Source organism: Hyla sarda, chromosome 1 (assembly GCF_029499605.1).
Source record: "Hyla sarda isolate aHylSar1 chromosome 1, aHylSar1.hap1, whole genome shotgun sequence".
NCBI classification, from domain to species: Eukaryota; Metazoa; Chordata; class Amphibia; order Anura; family Hylidae; genus Hyla; species Hyla sarda.
The window spans coordinates 480,317,023-480,336,791 of NC_079189.1; the positions used below are offsets into that span (position 1 = coordinate 480,317,023).

At 40.1% G+C, this 19,769-nt stretch overlaps 1 protein-coding gene across 1 annotated transcript in view; it reads left to right on the top strand.

The window, feature by feature from the left end:
- The window catches only part of FBN2 (fibrillin 2), a 230,049-nt gene that overhangs the window by 76,269 nt on the left and 134,011 nt on the right, over nucleotides 1-19,769 (top strand). Inside the window, exon 7 of the mRNA XM_056537296.1 lies at nucleotides 1,382-1,507. Coding sequence (XP_056393271.1) covers nucleotides 1,382-1,507 — 126 coding nt within the window. The remainder of the gene's footprint in view (nucleotides 1-1,381; nucleotides 1,508-19,769) is intronic.

Sequence of the window (19,769 nt, forward strand, 5' to 3'; positions counted from 1 at the left end):
GCGCTCGCAGCGTTCTCCTTTCTGCAGCGCCCCGGTCAGACCCGCTGACCGAGAGCGCTGCACTGACATTCACGATGGGGATGCGATTCGCATAGCTGGACGCACCCGTTCGCGAATCGCATCCCAAGCCACTTACCCGTCCCGGTCCCTGGCTGTCACGTTCTGGCGCGCGCGCCTCTGCTCTCTAGCGCGTGCGTGCGCCAGCTCTCTAAGATTTAAAGGGCCAGTGCACCAGTGATTGGTGCCTGGCCCAATCAGTCCAATTAGCTTCCACCTGCTCCCTGTCCATATAACCTCACTTCCCCTTCCCTTCCTGGCCGGATCTTGTTGCCTTGTGCCAGAGAAAGCGTTTAGTGTTGTCCAAAGCCTGTGTTCCAGACCTTCTGCTATTGCTATTGACTACGAACCTTGCCGCCTGCCCGCCACCTTCTGCTACGTCTGCCCTTGCCTCTGCCTAGTCCTTCTGTCCCATACCTTCTCAGCAGTAAGCGAGGTTGAGCCGCTGCCAGAGGATACGACCTGGTTGCTACCGCCGCTGCAAGACCATCCCGCTTTGCGGCGGGCTCTGGTGAAAACCAGTAGCAACCTAGAACCGGTCCACCGACATGGTCCACGCCAATCCCTCGCTGACACAGAGGATCCACATCCAGCTAGCCGAATCATGACAACTGTGAACAAGACAAAAAAGAAATTCAAAAAGAAAATAATTTCCTCTGTAGCATACAGCTGCTAATAAGTACTGGAAGGGTAAAGATTTTTTAATAGAAGTAATTTACAAATCTGTTTAACTTTTTGGCATCAGTTTATTTAAAATATCAAAGTCGAATCAAAGGGATTACCCCTTTTAAGTCTTTCTACAGGTATTTTAAGAGCTGAATATCAAGACGGTCTAAATGAATCACTCTCCAGCAAGAGTTTGCTAGATTCATCAAGGGTTGCATATGAGAGGAAACTTTTTCCAGCTCTAAGCTGACAATTTTTTCATACCAAAAACACCTCCTCTGCTGCCAATGAGAGCAGTACAAACTGACAAAAAGTTGCATATTTTTTGCTCAGAGCTGAAATGCTAAATCCCCCACAAGACTTTATATATTTTCTGATTTGCTGTACACATACGTCCACAACAGTTTTTTTTAGTATGAAATCATAAAAAAGGATTAATAATGGTCTAAAATGTCCCAGCTTTTGCTACTGCTCTTATTTTCACAAATGAAAACTGAAAATATATTAAGTAGTTTAGGAATTATTATAATAATGTGTACAAAGTAGCCAAAATCGTAGAAAATTATTTTTATTGGTATTCTGTATTTTAAGCATTGCATTTCTATTAAAAGTATTTAATAAATTATTTACTCAAATATACATTTCTCAAATTGTGCAGATATTGATGAATGCCAAGCAATTCCTGGACTCTGTCATGGAGGAAACTGTATTAATACAGATGGATCTTATGAATGCAAGTGTCCTATTGGTCATAAGCAGAGCGAAACAACACAAAAATGTGAAGGTAAGGCTCTAACCACATATCCAAAAACAAGGTCAGGTGTGGCAACAGCACAGTGTGTCTTCACGACCTGTGCCGAGGAAAAGTCAACCAGTTGCCCATAGCAACCAATCAGATTGCTTCTATCGTTTTTTGAAAAGGCCTCTGAAAATAAAAAAGCAATCTGATTGATTGGCTGCTATGGGTAACTGGTCAACTTTTCCTCAGCACAGGTCTTGAATCTCCCTCTATGTGTCTACATGTATTTAGCTACCAAAAGAAACATCATTAACCCCTTAAGGACCAGGGTTTTTTCCGTTTTTGCACTTTCATTTTTTCCTCCTAACCTTTAAAAAATCATAACTCTTTCAATTTTGCACCTAAAAATCCATATGATGGCTTACTTTTTGCGCCACCAATTCTATTTTACAATGACATCAGTAATTTTACCCAAAAATCTATGACAAAACAGAAAAACATATCATTGTGCGACAAAATTGAAGAAAAAACACCATTTTGTAACTTTTGGGGGCTTCCGTTTCTACGCAGTACATTTTTTGTTAAAAATTACACCTTATCTTTATTCTATAGGTCCATAAGATTAAAATGACACCCTACTTATATAGGTTTGATTTTGTCGTACTTCTGGAAAAAATTATAACTACATGCAGGAAGTTTTATACGTTTAAAATTGTCATCTTCTGACCCCTATAACTTTTTTTATTTTTTCGCGTACGGGCCGGTATGAAGTCTCATTTTTTGCACTGTGAGCTGAAGTTTTTAACGGTACCATTTTTGTATTGATCAGACTTTTTGATTCCTTTTTTTCATGATATCAAAAGTGACCAAAAATACACTATTTTAGACTTTTTTGCCATTGACCGTGCGTCTTAATTAATGATACATGTTAATAATTTGGAAAGAAGGTTAAATGATCTTTATCCACTTTTTTTCACTTTTTTTTGCAATGTTATGGCCCTCATAGGGGGCTATAACACTGAACACACTGATCTTTTACATTGATCAATGGTTTCTCATAGGAAACCATTGATCAATGATTCTGATGCTTGACTGCTCATGCCTGGATCTCAGGCACTGAGCAGTCATTCGGCGATCAGACAACAGGAGGCAGGTAAGGGGACCCTCCTGCTGTCCTACAGCTGTTCGGGATGTCGCAATTTCACCGTGGCGATCCCGAACAGCTCCCTGAGCTAACCGGAATTGGTTTACTTTCACTTTAGACGCGGCAATCAACTTTGAACGCCGTGTCTAAAGGGTTAATCGCCCACAGCACCGCGATCAGTGCTGCATGCTATTAGCAACGGGTCCCGGCCGTTGTTAGAGGCTGGGCCCCACCCGCTATGACGCAGGGCCACGCCTTGGCCCCGGCATTATAGTAAGGGAGAGGACTCAGAATGTACCAGTCCGTCCTTGGTCCTTAAGGTGTTAATACCTGGGGTGAAGGGGATTCCAGGATTGTTTTGGAAACTGCACAGCTGTAAGAATTATTACTTTGCAGAAAAGTCCATTTGTAATAAAAATTTCTCTGAAAACCACCAAATTTACCTGTAGTTGGATATTGTATGAACAATATGGAGTTCAGTTTGGAACTTTGTGTATACAAATCCTCTACCTATTTCTTTTAGAAACTTTATGTAAAGAGTTTGTCTCATAAAAACAACCCCTTGATTTGATGCATTGTCGCCTATTACACTTGGCCAGCTAGAGCAATTACATGGCTGCACACTTCCTGTGCAATGTACAGGTAGGGGGGGGGGGTTGGAATGCAGGGGGCAGTAGTAGCCTCTGAGATACCTCTCAGGGCAGCATTGTATTCAGATGTAACTTGCCTGACTGTGCAGCGCATGTTCATCATAACAACATCCTCCTCTGATTCCTTTGACCACGTCTGCTTAGAAGTCCCTTGATTTTCCTATCCTTACACTGATTCTAATGTGAATTCTCACCAATACTGATCCGTATAAAACTTCCTTATGCTGGTTTCACACCACATTTTTGCAATACAGTTCCCATATATGTTTTCAATTTGAAAACCGTATGAAACCGTTTTGAAAACCATATGCATTGACTCTCCATTGAAAATCGTATGCCAAAAGATGCATCAGGTTGTGTCCATTTTGCATCCTGTATGGTTTTGTCAGTTTTTTTCCTGTACCCAAAACCGTAGCCTACCACAGTTTTTGGTCCGGGTGAAAAACCGTGTTGAAACGTATACGTTTTTTTTTTTTACATGGGAGTCAATGGGAACAGTACAGAACGGTTTCATCCGGTTTTCACCATATGGTTTTTGACTTTGCACTATTTTTTTCTTGGAATTTCAATCAAACAAGTAAAACTTTATTCATAATGGAATGAAAAGTTAAAAATGTATACCTTTTTTTTTTTTGTTATTAAACAGATGCAACCGGACAAACATTTTTCAAACCGTATACGGTTTTCAACCGTATAGGGATTAAAATTTGTACACACATTTTGATACAGTTTAGGCTGCATTCACACCTTGTTTTCAGCCTATGGTTGCCGGATTTGGCTGGGGGATGGGAAAACCGGGCGCTCCCGTACCCCAGCTGGACCAGTACTGATATCAGTTTACTTTAATAAGCAGACCGGTGTCAAGTAAAATACATTTGTCATAGCTTTGGCGCTTAATGACTAAACCTAAACTGAGTAAGGAAATGGCTTGAGAACCCTAAAAATAGCATAATTCTCAGCATTAAAGTTTCTATACACATTAGATTATTATTGAACAATTACGGCCAATCTAATGTGTACGACAGTGTCCTGTCTCTACCTGATGTTAATTGAAAGCTGCATGTGAAACATTGGGTAAGCCATATCTTTTGTTTCTTTGGAAAATTAGCAGCTTCCAGTGTCTGGCATTGTCCCATTCTTCTTTTAATACTTAGAGAGTGTGCATGTGTGTGAGTATGTGTGTGTGGGTGGGGGGGGTGGGGGAGGGGGTTGGAGGAATAGCTTGGCCAACACCTCTATAAGGTGCTTGGCTATCATCTGGACGCAGGTGTACAAGTATGTTTGTATTTCATTAGTAGATTACACATAAATAAAACGGGCACATTGGAACAAAGGTTTGGAAGGATAGACTTTAACTTTGTTGACACAAAAATAGACTGTGTCTGTAACAAATGAACTTGTTATAATCTCCATACCCCGAACATTTAACAGATTTCAGCTGTATTCATGTGGAATTTCTGGCATTAGTAAAGTGACATGTTTACTGTGTACACCAGCTCTGTTTGCAGAGAACTGGCCTGGACCACACTTGCTGAATTCATACACCAGATCTGACTCAGTAATAGTCTGAATCACTCTGCAGTTCATTTAAGGGAATGTGATTATAAAATACACACTGTTCTCCTGTGAAAGAATGTTAATAATATTCCTTACATGAAAAACACAATGAAAATCTGAAAAGGTCATGTTAGGGAAAAAGAGTCTGTTGTTTGACAGTTTTATTATTTTATTATTATTATTTTTTTTTTTTAATTGTTATTATTATTATTTTTTAGGAAACATAAAAACTAAAATCATGTATTTTCAAAGTGGCCACTAACCCTAACAATAGGTTGCAACTTTCTGTTTTACACAGATCAGTTCATAGCAGACATCTCTTCACTGATACAGACAGACCGCTGTCCGATAAGAGCGCAAATTCAGTCCATCAGCATTTGTTAGAAGAAACATCTACACAACCCAAATATAAAAGCGCCATGCAATCAGTTGCTGTAATGTCCGTTTGGCCATTACATTTTTGTCTCCCGTTTACACCAGTAGATATGCTGCCAACAAACAATTATTTCCAGGGCCACGTTGACTCAAGGGTCATCTGTAAAATAACCTTTTGCTTACTTGTTGGCTATTTCACGGAGTAATAATCGGCCCATTAAGTCGATAATCACCATATGTAATACACTGAAGATAAGGAGGACACTGCTGGACAGTGAACTGTACAGAACAGGAAGTCTCAGCTTAACATTAGGCCTAGTGGCCAGACTGAAAATAGAGAATGTAAACTAAAATGGAAAAAACATCACAAAAAATTCTTAAAAACTATTTTTGTTATGTTAAACATATTTTAATCATCATTTTATGATGACACATTCCCTTAAACAACTATATATTTATTGCACAGGGTCACATTTTAGACAATAATTAATGGTGACAACTTACGTCCTCCCCTTTCTTGCACTAGTCACAGAGAATAACCTGTCTCATATAGAAGTCAATGGGTTATCTCTAGACACCAATTTTCAAACCCATGATGATTCCCTTAACCCCTTAAGGATTGAGCCCTTTTTCATCTTAAGGACGCAGACCTTTTTTGCAATTCTGACCACTATCAGTTTATGCATTAATAACTCTGGGATGCTTTTACCAATTATTCTGATTCCGAGACCGCTTTTTCGTGACATATTCTACTTTAACAAAGTGGCAAATTTTCATTATTACTTGCATCCTTTCTTGGTGAAAAATCCCAAAATGTCATGAAAATTTTGAAAATTTAGCATTTTTCTAACTTTTAAACTCTCTGCTTGTAAGGAAAATGGATATTCCAAATAAATGATATATTGATTATATATTGATTCACATATACAATACAATATACAAACTTTATATTTGCATCATAAAGTTGACATGTTTTTACTTTTGGAAGACATCAGAGGGCTTAAAAGTTCAGCAGCAATTTTCCAATTTTTCACAACATTTTCAAAATCAGAATTTTTCAGGGACCAGTTTAGATTTGAAGAGGATTTGAGGGGTCTTCATATTGGAAATACCCCATAAATGACCCCATTATAAAAACTGCACCCCCCAAAGTATTCAAAAATGACTTTCAGAAAGTGTGTTTATCCTATAGGTGTTTCATAGGAATAGCAGCAAAATGAAGGAGAAAATTCTACATATACATTTTTAACACTCTCATGTTCTTGCAGACCCAGTTTATGAAATTTTGCAACGGGTAAAAGGTAAAAAGCTCCCCAAAATTTGTAACCCAATTTCTCTCGAATAAGGAAATTCCTCATAGGTGGATGTCAAGTGCTCTGTGGGTGCAATACAAGGCTCAGAAGGGAAGGAGCGACAATGGGATTTTGGAGAGTTTTCTGAAATGGTTTTTGGGGGGCATGTCACATTTAGGAAGCCCCTATGGTGCCAGAACAGCAAAAAAAAAAAAAAACAACAACATGGCATACTATTTTGGAAACTACACCCCTCAAGCAACGTAACAAGGGGTCCAGTGAGCCTTAACACCCCACAGGTGTTTGACGACTTTTTTTTTCACTAAAATGATGGTTTTTCCCCAAAATTTTACATCTTTGCAAGGGGTTATAGGAGAAAATGCCACCCAAAATTTGCAACTTCATCTCTTCTGAATATGGAAATACCCCATGTGTGGACATCAAATGCACTGCTGGTGCACTACAATGCTCAGAAGAGAAGAAGTCACATTTTGCTTTTGGAAAGCAAATTTTGCTGAAATGGTTTTGGGAAGGCATGTCGCATTTAGGAAGCCCCTATGGTACCAGAACAGAAAAAAAAAACACATGGCATACTATTTTGGAAACTACACCCCTCAAGAACCTAACAAGGGGTACAATAAGCCTTAACACCCCAGAGGTGTTTGACAAATTTCCGCTAAAGTTGGACAGGAAAATGGATTTTTTTTTTTCATTAAAATGCTGATGTTACCCCAAATTTTTCATTTTCACAAGGGGTAATTGGAGAAAAAGCCTCCCAAAATGTGTAACCCCATTTCTTCTGAGTATGGAAATGCCCTATATGTGGATGTAAAGCGCTCTGCGGGCGAACTACAATGCTCAGAAGAGAAGCAGCGCCATTGAGCGTTTGGTGAGAGAATTTGGTTGGACTAGAAGTCGGAGGCCATGTGCATTTACAAAGCCCCCCCTGGTGCCAGAACAGTGGACCCCCCCACATGTGAACCCATTTTGGAAGCTACACCCCATACATAATTTAATAAGGGGTGCAGTGAACATTTACACCCCACTGGCGTTTGACAGAACTTTGGAACAGTTGGCTGTTTCACATGGTTTAGTAGGGAACGGGAGTTGGTAAGAGGTTCAGCAAGGTAGGCTCGCTATACTAATGAGCACCGACCACAAGTATTTCTTAGCAGCACCGTACATCTACGGCGGGTGGAAAACCTTTTTATTTTTTTTATTTATTTTTTTTAATAAACTGGTGCAAGAAATTTAAACAGATTTGTAAATTACTTCTATTAAAAAATCTTTATCCTTCCAGTACATATTAGCTGCTGAACACTACAGAGGAAATTCTTTTCTTTTTGGAACACAGTGCTCTCTGCTGACATCACAAGCACAGTGCTCTCTGCTGACATCTCTGTCCATTTTAGGAACTGTCCAGAGCAACATATGTTTGCTATGAGGATGTTCTCCTACTCTTGACAGTTCTTAAAATGGACAGAGATGTCAGCAGAGAGCACTGTGCTCGTAATGTCAGCAGAGAGATCTGTATTCCAAAAAGAAAAGAATATCCTCTGTAGTATTCAATAACTAATAAGTACTGGAAGGATTAAGATTTTTTAATAGAAGTAATTTACAAATCTGTTTAACTTTCTGGCACCAGTTGATTTAAAAAGAAAAAAAAAGTTTTCCACCGGAGTACCCCTTTAACCTCTTAAGGACATAGGGCATAGCTATACGTCCTACGCCCAGTCCTGGCATTTAAAACGGGGTTGCACCAATGATAGCCAGGACCCTGGCCTAATAGTGTACAGCGCCGATCGTTGTGCCGTGCGATATTAACCCTTTAGACGTGGCAATCAAAGTTGATCACCATGTCTAAAATGAAAGTGAAAGCTTCCCGGCAGCTCAGCGATAAAATCATGATGTCCCGATCAGCTAGCATCACGAGCCGAGGTCCCTTAACCTTGCTCCGTCGCGTCCAATCTGCGTTTGATTGCTCCAATCCTGAGATACAGGCTTGAGCAATCGACCGCCTATAACACTGATCCATGCAAAGCTATGGCTTTGCAGGGATCAGTGTTAAAGATCAGTGTGTACAGTGTTATAGCCCCCTATGGGAGCTATAACACTGCAAAAAAAAAAAGTGAAAAAAAAAAGTTAATAAAGGTCATTTAACCCCTTCTCTAATAAAAGTTTGAAATAAAAATAAGCATATGTGTTTTCGCCGCGTGCGGAAATGTCCAAATTATAAAAATATATCATTAATTAAACCGCATGGTCAATGGCGTACGAGCAAAAAAATTCCAAAGTCCAAAATAGCGTATTTTTTGTCACTTTTTATATCATGAAAAAATTAATAAAAAGCGATCAAAAAGTCAGATCAAGACAAAAATGGTACTGATAAAAACTTCCGAACAACTTGAGCAAAAAATTAGCCCACAAACCGCCCCATACACAGAAAAATTAAAAGGTTATAGGAGTTAGAAGATGAGAATGTTTAACATATACATTTTCCTGCATGTAGTTATGATTTTTTTTCAGAAGTACGACAAAATCAAACCTATATAAGTAGGGTATTATTTTAACTGTATGGACCTACAGAATAAAAATAAGGTGTCATTTTTACCTAAAAATGCACTGCGTCGAAACGGAAGCCCTCAAAATGTACAAAATTTAGTCTCACAATAATTTTTTTTTCCACTTCGCCGTGGATTTTTTTTTTAAATGACTAATGTCACTGCAAAGTAGAATTGGAGGCACAAAAAATAAGCCATCATATGGAATTTTATGTGCAAAATTGAAAGCGTTATGATTTTTAGAAGGTGTTGAGGAAAAAATGAAAATGGAAAAACCCTGCGCCCTTAAGGGGTTAACCCCTTAACTCTTTAAGGACAGAGCCCATTTTGACCTTAAGGACCAGGCCAATTTTATTTTTGCATTTTCGTTTTTTCCTCCTCGTGTTCTAAAAATCGTAACTCTTTTATACTTTCATTCACAGACTAATATGAGGGCTTGTTTTTTTGAGGGACCAGTTGTCCTGCATAGTTACATCCCTCATTTTACCATAAGATGTATGGCACAACCAAAAAAATACTATTTTGTGGGGAAATTAAAAAGAAAACAGCAATTATGCAAATTTTGGAAGGTTTTGTTTTCACGCCGTACAATTTACAGTAAAAATAACATGTATTCTTTATTTTGTGGTCAATACGATTAAAATGATACCCATGATTATATACTTTTCTATTATTGTTGCGCTTAATTAAAATCGCAAACTTTTTAACCAAATTAGTATGTTTAAAATCCTTCTATTTTGATGACTTATAACTTTTTCATTTTTCCATATAAGCGGCGGTATGGGGCTCATTTTTTGTGCCATGATCTGTACTTTTATGTACCACATTTGTGTATATAAAACTTTTATACATTTTTTTATAATTTTTTTTAATAAAATGTGACAAAAAAGCAGCAATTTTGCATTTATTTTTCTTACATTCACGACTTTCACTGTACAGGATCAGTAACATTATATTTTAATAGTTCGGGCATATATGCACGCAGCAATACCAAATATGTGTATTAATTATTTTTTTTACACTTTATGGGGGTAAAACGGGAAAAAAGGACATTTTACATTTTTATCGGGGTAGGGGATTTTTCAATTTTTTTAACTTTTTTATTTATTTACTTTTTTTACTTTCATTTTTACACTTTAATAGTCCCCAAAGGTTACTATCTATAGCAATCCTTTGATTGCTAATACTGTTCAGTGCTATGCATAGGGCATAGCACGGATCAGTGTTATCAGTGATCTTCTCCTCTGGTCTGCTCGATCTCGGACCAGAGCAGAAGACCCCGGAAGAGCGGCAGAGGCAGGTGAGGGGACCTCTGGCCACCATGCTGGATGATCTGATCCCTGCGGCAGCGTTGCGGGCGATCCGATCATCCATTTAAAGTACCGCACTGCCGCAGATGCTGTGATCTGTATTGATCACGGCATCTGAGGGGTTAATGGTGGACATCCGTGTGATCGCGGATGTCCGCCATTACCGGCAGGTCCCTGGCTGCTGACGGAGCGTAAATGTATGCCATGGTGCTTTAAGTACCACGGCACCATGGCGTACATTTATGTCCATTGTCGTTAAGGGGTTAAGGACCCAGGGCGTAAGGGTGCACCCTCGCTCCCTGGTAGTTAAGGACCCAGGGACCCTGTATGCCCGTGGGAATTTCGGTCCCCGACACGTGCCGGGCGGGGACCAGACCGGGATGACTGCTGATATCTATCAGCAGGCATGCAATGCAAATGACCAGGGGGGTCCTGAGACCAATTCAGACCGGCGATTTGCGACGATTCCTGGTCAATCGGGTCTCTGGTGACCCAGAAAAAAAGGGTGAAGGGGGCTATCCGAGACAGCCCCTTCACCCTTACCCAGTAGCAGTGAGGTGGCACGGTTGCCATCTTACGATAATGTGATTGATTGGTCAGAACGACCGATCAATTACTGTCCTGCTGGGCGACGATGGGGGCAGAGATCGGGGCCGGCGGGGGTCTCCTACCTTTCCCTGGTCCAGCAGGGGTTCCCTCAGGAGAGACGGCGGCGGTCCCAGTGGCAGAGCAGTGGCAGCAGCGGCGATGGTCCCGGCGAAGCCGGCGGTAGGATACAGCAGGAGGTGAGGCCTGTTCACCTCCTGCTGTTGCTTAGCAACAACTCTCAGCATGCACAGCCAAAGGGCATGCTGGGAGTTGTAGTTTTGCAGCAGCTGGAGTTCCAACTTCAACTCCCAGCATGTCCTTTGGTAGTCTGTGCATGCTGAGGGTTGTAATTATGCAACGGCTGGAGGCACATTTTTTCTATGAAAAAGTGTGCCTCCAGCTGTTGCATAACTACCACTCCCAACATGCACAGACTACCAAAGGGCATGCTGGGAGTTGTAGCAGTGTGCCTCCAGCTGTTGCAACACTACAACTCTCAGTATGCTCTTCGACTGTCAATGGAGACACATTGGTTGTGAAAGAGTTTGTGTCTTAACTCAGTGTTTCACAACCAGTGTGCCTCCAGCTGTGTGAAAAATACAACTCCCAGCATGTATGGTCTGTCAGTGCATGCTGGGAGTTGTAGTTTTGCAACAGCTGGAGGTTTGTCCCCCCCCCATGGGAATGTACAGGGTGCAAGTTCTAGATGCAGCAAATCTTCTGCCGGATCTCAAACTCCCAGCGAGAAACTCAATGTTAACTCGACCGTGTGAATGTACCCTAAAAACACTACACTACACAAAATAAGTAAAACACTACATATATATATACCCCTGCACAGTCCCCTCCCCCCCCCCCATAAAAAAAAGTCTTGTACGGCGCTGTTTCCAAAACAGAGCCTCCAGCTGTTGAAAAACAACAACTCCCAGTATTGCCGGACAACCACTGACTGTCAAGGCATGCTGGGAGTTTTGCAACAGCTGGAGACACCCTGTTTGGGAAACGCTGCTGTAGGGTATTTTGGTGGCAGATGCAAATCCCCCAAATAGGCCTCGAATGCGCATGGCGCTCTCTCTCTCTCTTTGGAGCCCTGTCGTTTTTCAAGGAAATAGTTCAGTGCCACATATGAGAAATTGTGTTACAAATTTTGGGGGGCTTTTTTTCATTTTTAAATTTTTTACACTAACATGCTGGTGTTGCCCCATACTTTTAATTTTCACAAGCTGTAGAAGGAAAAAAAGACCCCCAAAATTTGTAACGCAATTTCTCCTGAGTATGGAAATATCCCATATGTGGGTGTAAAGTGCTCTGCGGGCGCACAAGGCTTAGGAGTGAGAGTGCACCATGTACATTTGAGGTCTAAATTGGTGATTTGTACAGGGGTGGCTGATTTTACAGTGGTTCTGACATAAACGCAAAACAATAAATACCCACATGTGACCCCATTTTGGAAACTACACCCCTCACAGAATGTAACAAGGGTTATAGTGAGCCTTAACACTCCACAGGTGTTTGACAAATTTTCGTTAAAGCTGGATGTGAAAATGAAAAAACGAATGTTTTCACAAAAATACTGGTGTTACCCTAAATTTTTCATTTACACAACGGAGAATAGGAAACCCCCCAAAATTTGTAACCCCATATGTGGATGTAAAGTGCTCTACTGGCACACTACAATGCTCAGAAGAGCAGGCGCGCCATTGGGATTTTGGAGAGAGAATGTGTCCGAAATTGAAGGCCATGTGTGTTTACAAAGCCCCCATAGTGCCAGAACAGTGCCCCCCCCTACATGTGACCCCCATTTTGGAAACTTCACCCCTCACAGAATTTAATAAGGGGTACAGTGAGCCTTTACACCCCACTGGTGTCTGACAGATTTTTGGAACAGTGGTCCGTGAAAATGAAAAATTAAATTTTTCATTTGCACAGCCCAATGTTCCAAAGATCTGTTAAATGTGAGTGGGGTGTAAATGCTCACTGCACCCCTTATTAAATTCTGTGAGGGGTGTAGTTTCCAAAATGGGGTCACATGTCGGGGGGTCCACTGTTCTGGCACCACGGGGGGCATTGCAAACGCACATGGCCTCCCACTTCTATTCCAATCACATTCTCTTTCCAAAAGTTCAATGGCACTCCTTCTCTTCTGAGCATTGTAGTTCGCCTGCAGAGCACTTTACATCCACATTTGGGGTATTTCCATACTCAGAAGAAATAGGCCCTTGTGAAAATGAAAATTTGGAGTAACACCAGCATTTTAGTGAAAAAAATAAAAATTTTAATTTTCACATCCAACTTTAGCGGAAATTTGTCAAACACCTGTGGGGTGCTAAGGCTCACTGTACTCATTGTTCCTTAAGGGGTGTAGTTTCCAAAATAGTATGCCATGTGTTTTTTTTTTTTTTTTTTTTGCTGTTCTGGCACCATAGGGGCTTACTAAATGTGACATGCCTCTCGAAAACCATTTCAGCAAAATTTGCTTTCCAAAATCCAAATGTGACTCTTTTTCTGAGCATTGTAGTGCGCCAGCAGAGCACTTGATGTCCACACATGGGGTATTTCCATACTCAGAAGAGATGGGGTTACTAATTTTGGGGGGCAATTTTTCCTATTACCACTTGTAAAAATTTAAAATTTGGGGGAAAACTAACATTGTAGTGATTTTTTTTATTTATTTTTTTATAATTTACACATCCAACTTTAACGAAAAGTCTTCAAACACCTGTGGGGTGTTAAGGCTCACTGTACCACTTGTTATGTTCCTTGAGGGGTGTAGTTTGCAAAATAGTATGCCATGTGTTTTTTTTGCTGTTCTGCACCATAGGGGCTTCTTAAATGTGACATGCCCCCCAAAAACCATTTCAGAAAAACTTACTCTCCAAAATCCCACTGTCACTCCTTCCCTTCTGAGCCCTCTAGTACACCCACAGAGCCCTTGACATACACATATAAGGTATTTCCTTACTCGAGAGAAATTGGGTTACAAATTTAAGGAAGATATCTCTCCTTTTACCCCTTGTAAAAATTTAAAAACTGGGTCTACAAGAACATGCTAGTGTAGAAAAAAATCAAGATTTTGAATTTTCTCCTTCAATTTGCTGCTATTCCTGTGAAACACCTAAAGGGTTAATAAACTTTTTGAATGTCATTTTGAATACTTTGAGGGGTGCAGTTTTTATAATGGGGTAATTGGGGTGTATGGGGTATTTCTAATAAGAATGCCCTTCAAATCCACTTCAAAACTGAACTGGTCCCTGAAAAATTTAGATTTAGAAAATTTTGTGAAAAATTTGAAAATTGCTGCTGAACTTTGAAGCCCTCTGATGTCTTCCAAAAGTAAAAACATGTCAACATTATGATGAAAACATAAAGTAGACATGTTGTATATGCAAATTTATATATAATTTATTTGGAATATCCATTTTCCTTATAAGCATACAGCTTCAAAGTTAAAAATGCAAACTTTTCAATTTTTTCATAAAATTTTTGAATTTTTCACCAAGAAATAATGCAAGCATTATTTTACCACTACCATAAAGTAGAATACGTCACAAAATATTTTTCTCGGAATCAGAATGAATGGTAAAAGCATCCCAGAGTTATTTATGCTTAAAGTGACAGTGGTCAGATGTGCAAAAAATGGCCGGGTCTTAAGGTGAAAATGGGCTGGGTCCTTAAGGAGTTAAGTATCTCTGAACTGCTGTTAAAAGACCAGGCCAACAGCTCAGTCAAGATGGCTGCAATAATCATAAAGCACACCTAGCTTACGGCCCCTCCTCTTCTCTCCATAGCAACCTACTCTAATAGCATAGGACACAATGGAAACTTCTCAAGGATGTATGGACAATGTTCCAGCTTCTTATAAAGCTTGTTATGCTAAAAGCGTAAATTGGTTATCCAGAATTAGAAAGACAGCAGATTTCATGAGAAACTGCACCACACCTGTACTCAGGTTGTGTGTGGTATTGCCCCTCTGTTTCATTGAATGGAGATAAGTTGCAATACCACACACAGCAACATGTACCACATACAAACACAACTTGAGGGGTGGTGCTGTTTTTGAAAAAAAATTTTGTTCTTTTTTTCTTTTCCTGTATCACTATTTAAGGTTCTGAGATAGATGTACTGTGCTGGCCGTTGCTACATCTGTATATTTGTTCCATAGCAAAAAGTCCGTGCAAATCTATGTAATGTTAAAAGTATGGATACCCCACATTAATGTATGGGATTAAGTTACAGTTTTCCTTCTTATATGTATAAACAATCCAGCCTTCTGCTCCAAACAAGAAAGAAGCAATGACAACTGTGTCTTGTCTTTTTCACCGCTTCCCAGACATGACGTACTAACTGACAGCAGAGGCCAAAAGGAGTATTTTTCTCTACTAATGTAATCTCCAATTAATATGAAAATCACTCAGCTGTTCCAGATCATTCTTGGCATGACACAAATAAGCAGTCTGGAACATGCATATGAAAAATAAAGACGTGTTATTGTGTTTTTGGACTTTTCAAGATTTCTCATAATTATTTGAGAATGTCAATGGGAAATGTTGACACAAATTATCCAAGTAGCTTAACCTCTTCTAATTGGTGCCCACAGGGCTCCAATTTTTCTTATAATTAACAACTCAATCACCATTGTCATAAAAAGGTTGTTCACTAAAAATTAATTATTCCCTTTACAAGCTATTTGAAAATAATTGGGTGGAGACCCCACATTCATTGCACTGCTTCTTTACTGTAATGGGGCCATGGGATTCATTGTGTCCACCAAACAATACACATGGACATGTTAAGCTATTCACATTTTCAGTTGGGTTCTTCCCATGGACTGGTTTTCACTCACATTTCAGAAACACAATTTTTAACCATACAAAGTCATGTCATTTGTGATTGGATGTAATGGTCTTTGAAGGTCCCATGCACATTATGTGTCTCTAATGCATTGCCGGTATACACAGATATATTGGCGAAAAAAAAAAAATGCTATGGAGCACATGTGTTTGAAATGTCTCCAGGGGCTTTATTTGTGAATTTGATGCACAGCATTTAAACATTGCATAAGAAAAGTAAGCTTTTAATGTGTGCTAGATCAGCTGATTCTTCTAATCCAAGTACGTTGCATCTGCCAGTAGAAGTTATCACAACGTATCTCCATTCACTTCAATGTAACTGAGTTGTAATACCATACAGAATCTGAGGACAGACATGATGCTGTTTTTTTTTTGAAGAAATCAACTCTGTTTTTCTATTCCTGAGTAACCCCATTGGCAGAAAGACATGAACCATCTATATCAAGCCCTGCCCACTAAGAGAAAAAGGCATAGAGAAGCTTAACATATTCCCCCCATAGTTTTCTGCCAGACAGTTTATGGGTTTGCATTGGCTTACACATTCCACTGGAATATCTTTAAACAATATCAGACATTTATTACAAATGTCTAAGAAGCTGTAATTATTCCTTGCAGCCCAAAGACTGCATGTTAGATTGGAAGAAAATCCCGGCGCTCCCTGTTATCTGCTTGGTGAAAGTGTGTTTACTAACACAAGGTGATATACAACATATGACGCGTTTCAGCCAGAGCCTTGCTCAGACTGACATAGATCACAATACTCTCATCAGTACTTATACACTGAAGCCCCTCCTACTTCTGGTTATCAGGTTGTCATAGATATCAAAACATTGTTTACATATATACATACATATATATATAAATCATAGAGTCCACAATGTGTTACTGTGTCAACATAAAAATATATGGATACCTTAACATGTTAAAGGCTAAATATACTAATCTTATCAATGCTTGTCCTTTAGCCTCCTTTCATTAATGTTTCTAGAAATAAAGATACAAAAATATATTAAAATATAATAAAATGACATCCAGATATTAATTCTTATAAAATAGATGACAACTCATAGTCCCTATTAAGGCCTCTGGGTACAAGGGTGGACAGTCTGTGAATCCAGAAGGCCTCTTTTCTATGCAATAAATTATTAATATCCCCTCCTCTCCTGGGACGGAATACCTGATCAATTACTTGAAAGCGTAACTGTTACACATTATGGCCCCTTTTCTCAAAATGGTGGGGGATTGGATAAAGTAAATTTTTCTATCTAATAGAAGACTTGTGTCTATTTATGCGGTCCCCTACACGCTGGGTAGTCTCCCCAACGTATAGGAGACCGCACGGACTCTTAATCACATAGATGGCATTTTTTGTATCACAAGTGCTAAAATGTCGCAATTTAATTTTCTTTCCTGTATGGGGATGTTACAGTGTGTCTCCTTTCATTATACAAATGTGCCCTTACGCTGGGTTCTGAGGGATTTTTGTGATCCCACATCCGCATGGACTTACTTGTCCCTCAAATTTGGAGCCCTCTTGTTGCAAATTAATTGTGGGTTCACAAATTCCCGAATATTGGGGTACAAGCCTGATAGTATTTGCCAATGCTTCCTGACTATAGTGTCTATTTTATGAACTGATGGGTGGTATTGTCTTACAAAAGGTATTCTAGGGGCTTTATCCTCTGTCCTTTCTCTTTGTATTGGACCTCTTGCCTCCTCTAGAATACGCTCTGGATAAACTCTAAGGCAGAATTTATCCTCCAACTCCGACAACCTGTTCTGTCTTACCTCTTGGTGTGTAACTATACGTTGCACCCTCTGTCTCTGGGCCCTGGGGATATATCTTTTCACCGCCATCGGATGTGCACTACTGTAGTGTAACAGACTGTTCCGGTCAGTTTCTTTCCAGAACGGATCTGTTTTAAGACCTCCTTTCCCATTTTTTTTTCACCATAGTGTCCAAGAAGCTCACCTGGGTCTGATCACAGACTAGGGTGAATTTTAGTTCCGTCCGTACTCCATTAAGATGTTCCATGAATTCTAGGAGTAGTGAATGAGGCCCCTCCCATACACAAAATACATCGTCGATGAACCTCTTCCAAATTTTGATGTACCACTGGAAGAGGTGACGTGGGTACAATTGTGTCTCCTCGAAGTATGCCATGTATGCATTTGCGTATGGGGGGCCACATTCGCCCCCATTGCCGATCCCTGTTTCTGCAGATAAAAACTGTCCTCATAGAGAAAATAACTCTCTTCCAGCACAATGCGCAATAATTGCAGAAAAAACTTTTTCTGTTCCTCAGTATAATCACTTGCGTTTAATAGCCATTCTGTGGCTTCAAGTCCCTTTGTGTGGACTATTGATGTGCACAAACTGCACACGTCAATAGATATGAACCATGTTTCATTGGTGACATCAAAAATTTCTGATATTTCTTGCAAGAAAGCTGTAGTATCCAGTAAGAAGGCCCTTGTGTTTTTTGTTAATGGGGTTAATGCTCTTTCCAACAAAATACTTAAGGGAGACAACACTGATTCCACCGAGGCTACTATGGGTCTCCCCAGTGTATTCAGTGGGTCCTTATGGATCTTCGGTACCGTATAAAATACCGGAGTAATCGGTGACTCTTTTGACAGGTAGTTGTACAATTTCTTAGTACCGTAATTATCTCATTCTCTAGAAACTGTCTTAAAAAGTCATCAATTCTCCATCTAATACGGGGCAGTGGATCACCATTCAATTTCTGATAGGTGACTGAATCAGATAATTGACGCACGATCTCCCTTTTATATTGTACTGTATCCATCACCACCAGCGGGCCCCCTTTATCGGCGGGTTTTATTGTGATGTTTTTGTCTCTCATCAATGTCTGAATTGCTGTTTTCTCGCTGGTGGTGAGGTTAGAGTACATCTCATGGTTACCCTGTTTTAAATGTTTCACTGTCTGGTCCACCTCTTGTTTAACCAATAATGCATATGTCTCAACTGAATGCTGATTTTTGGGAGGTTTAAAATTACTCTTTATTCGTAATTTAAACCGTTCCAAGTCCAAGGTACCTTGCGGTGACTCAGGGGGCCCCGCTCCCATTAACAAAAAACACAAGGGCCTTCTTACTGGATACTACAGCTTTCTTGCAAGAAATATCAGAAATTTGTGATGTCACCAATGAAACATAGCTCATATCTATTGACATGTGCAGATTGTACACGTCAATAGTCCACACAAAGGGACTTGAAGCCACAGAATGGCTATTAAACACAAGTGATTATACTGAGGAACAGAAAAAGTTTTTTCTGCAATTATTGCGCATTGTGCTGGAAGAGAATTATTTTCTCTATGAGGACAGTTTTTATCTGCAGAAACAGGGATCTGCAATGGGGGCGAATGTGCCCCCCCCCCATATGCAAATGCATACATGGCATACTTCGAGGAGACACAAGTGTACCCACATCACCTCTTCCAGCGGTACATCAAAATTTGGAAGAGGTTCATCGACGATGTATTTTGCGTATGGGAGGGGCCACATTCACTACTCCTAGAATTCATGGAACATCTTAATGGAGTACGGACGGAACTGAAATTCACCCTAGTCTGTGATCAGACCCAGGTGAGCTTCTTGGACACTATGGTGCAAAAAAATGGGAAAGGAGGTGTTAAAACAGATCTGTTCCGGAAAGAAACTGACCGGAACAGTCTGTTACACTACAGTAGTGCACATCCGATGGCGGTGAAAAGATCTATCCCCAGGGCCCAGAGACAGCGGGTGCAACGTATAGTTACAGACCCAGAGGTAAGACAGAACAGGTTGTTGGAGTTGGAGGATAAATTCCACCTTACAGGTTATCCAGAGCGTATTCTAGAGGAGGCAAGAGGTCCAATACCAAGAGAAAGGACAGAGGATAAACCCCCTAGAATACCTTTTGTAAGAAAATACCACCCATCAGTTCATAAAATAGACACTATAGTCAGGAAGCA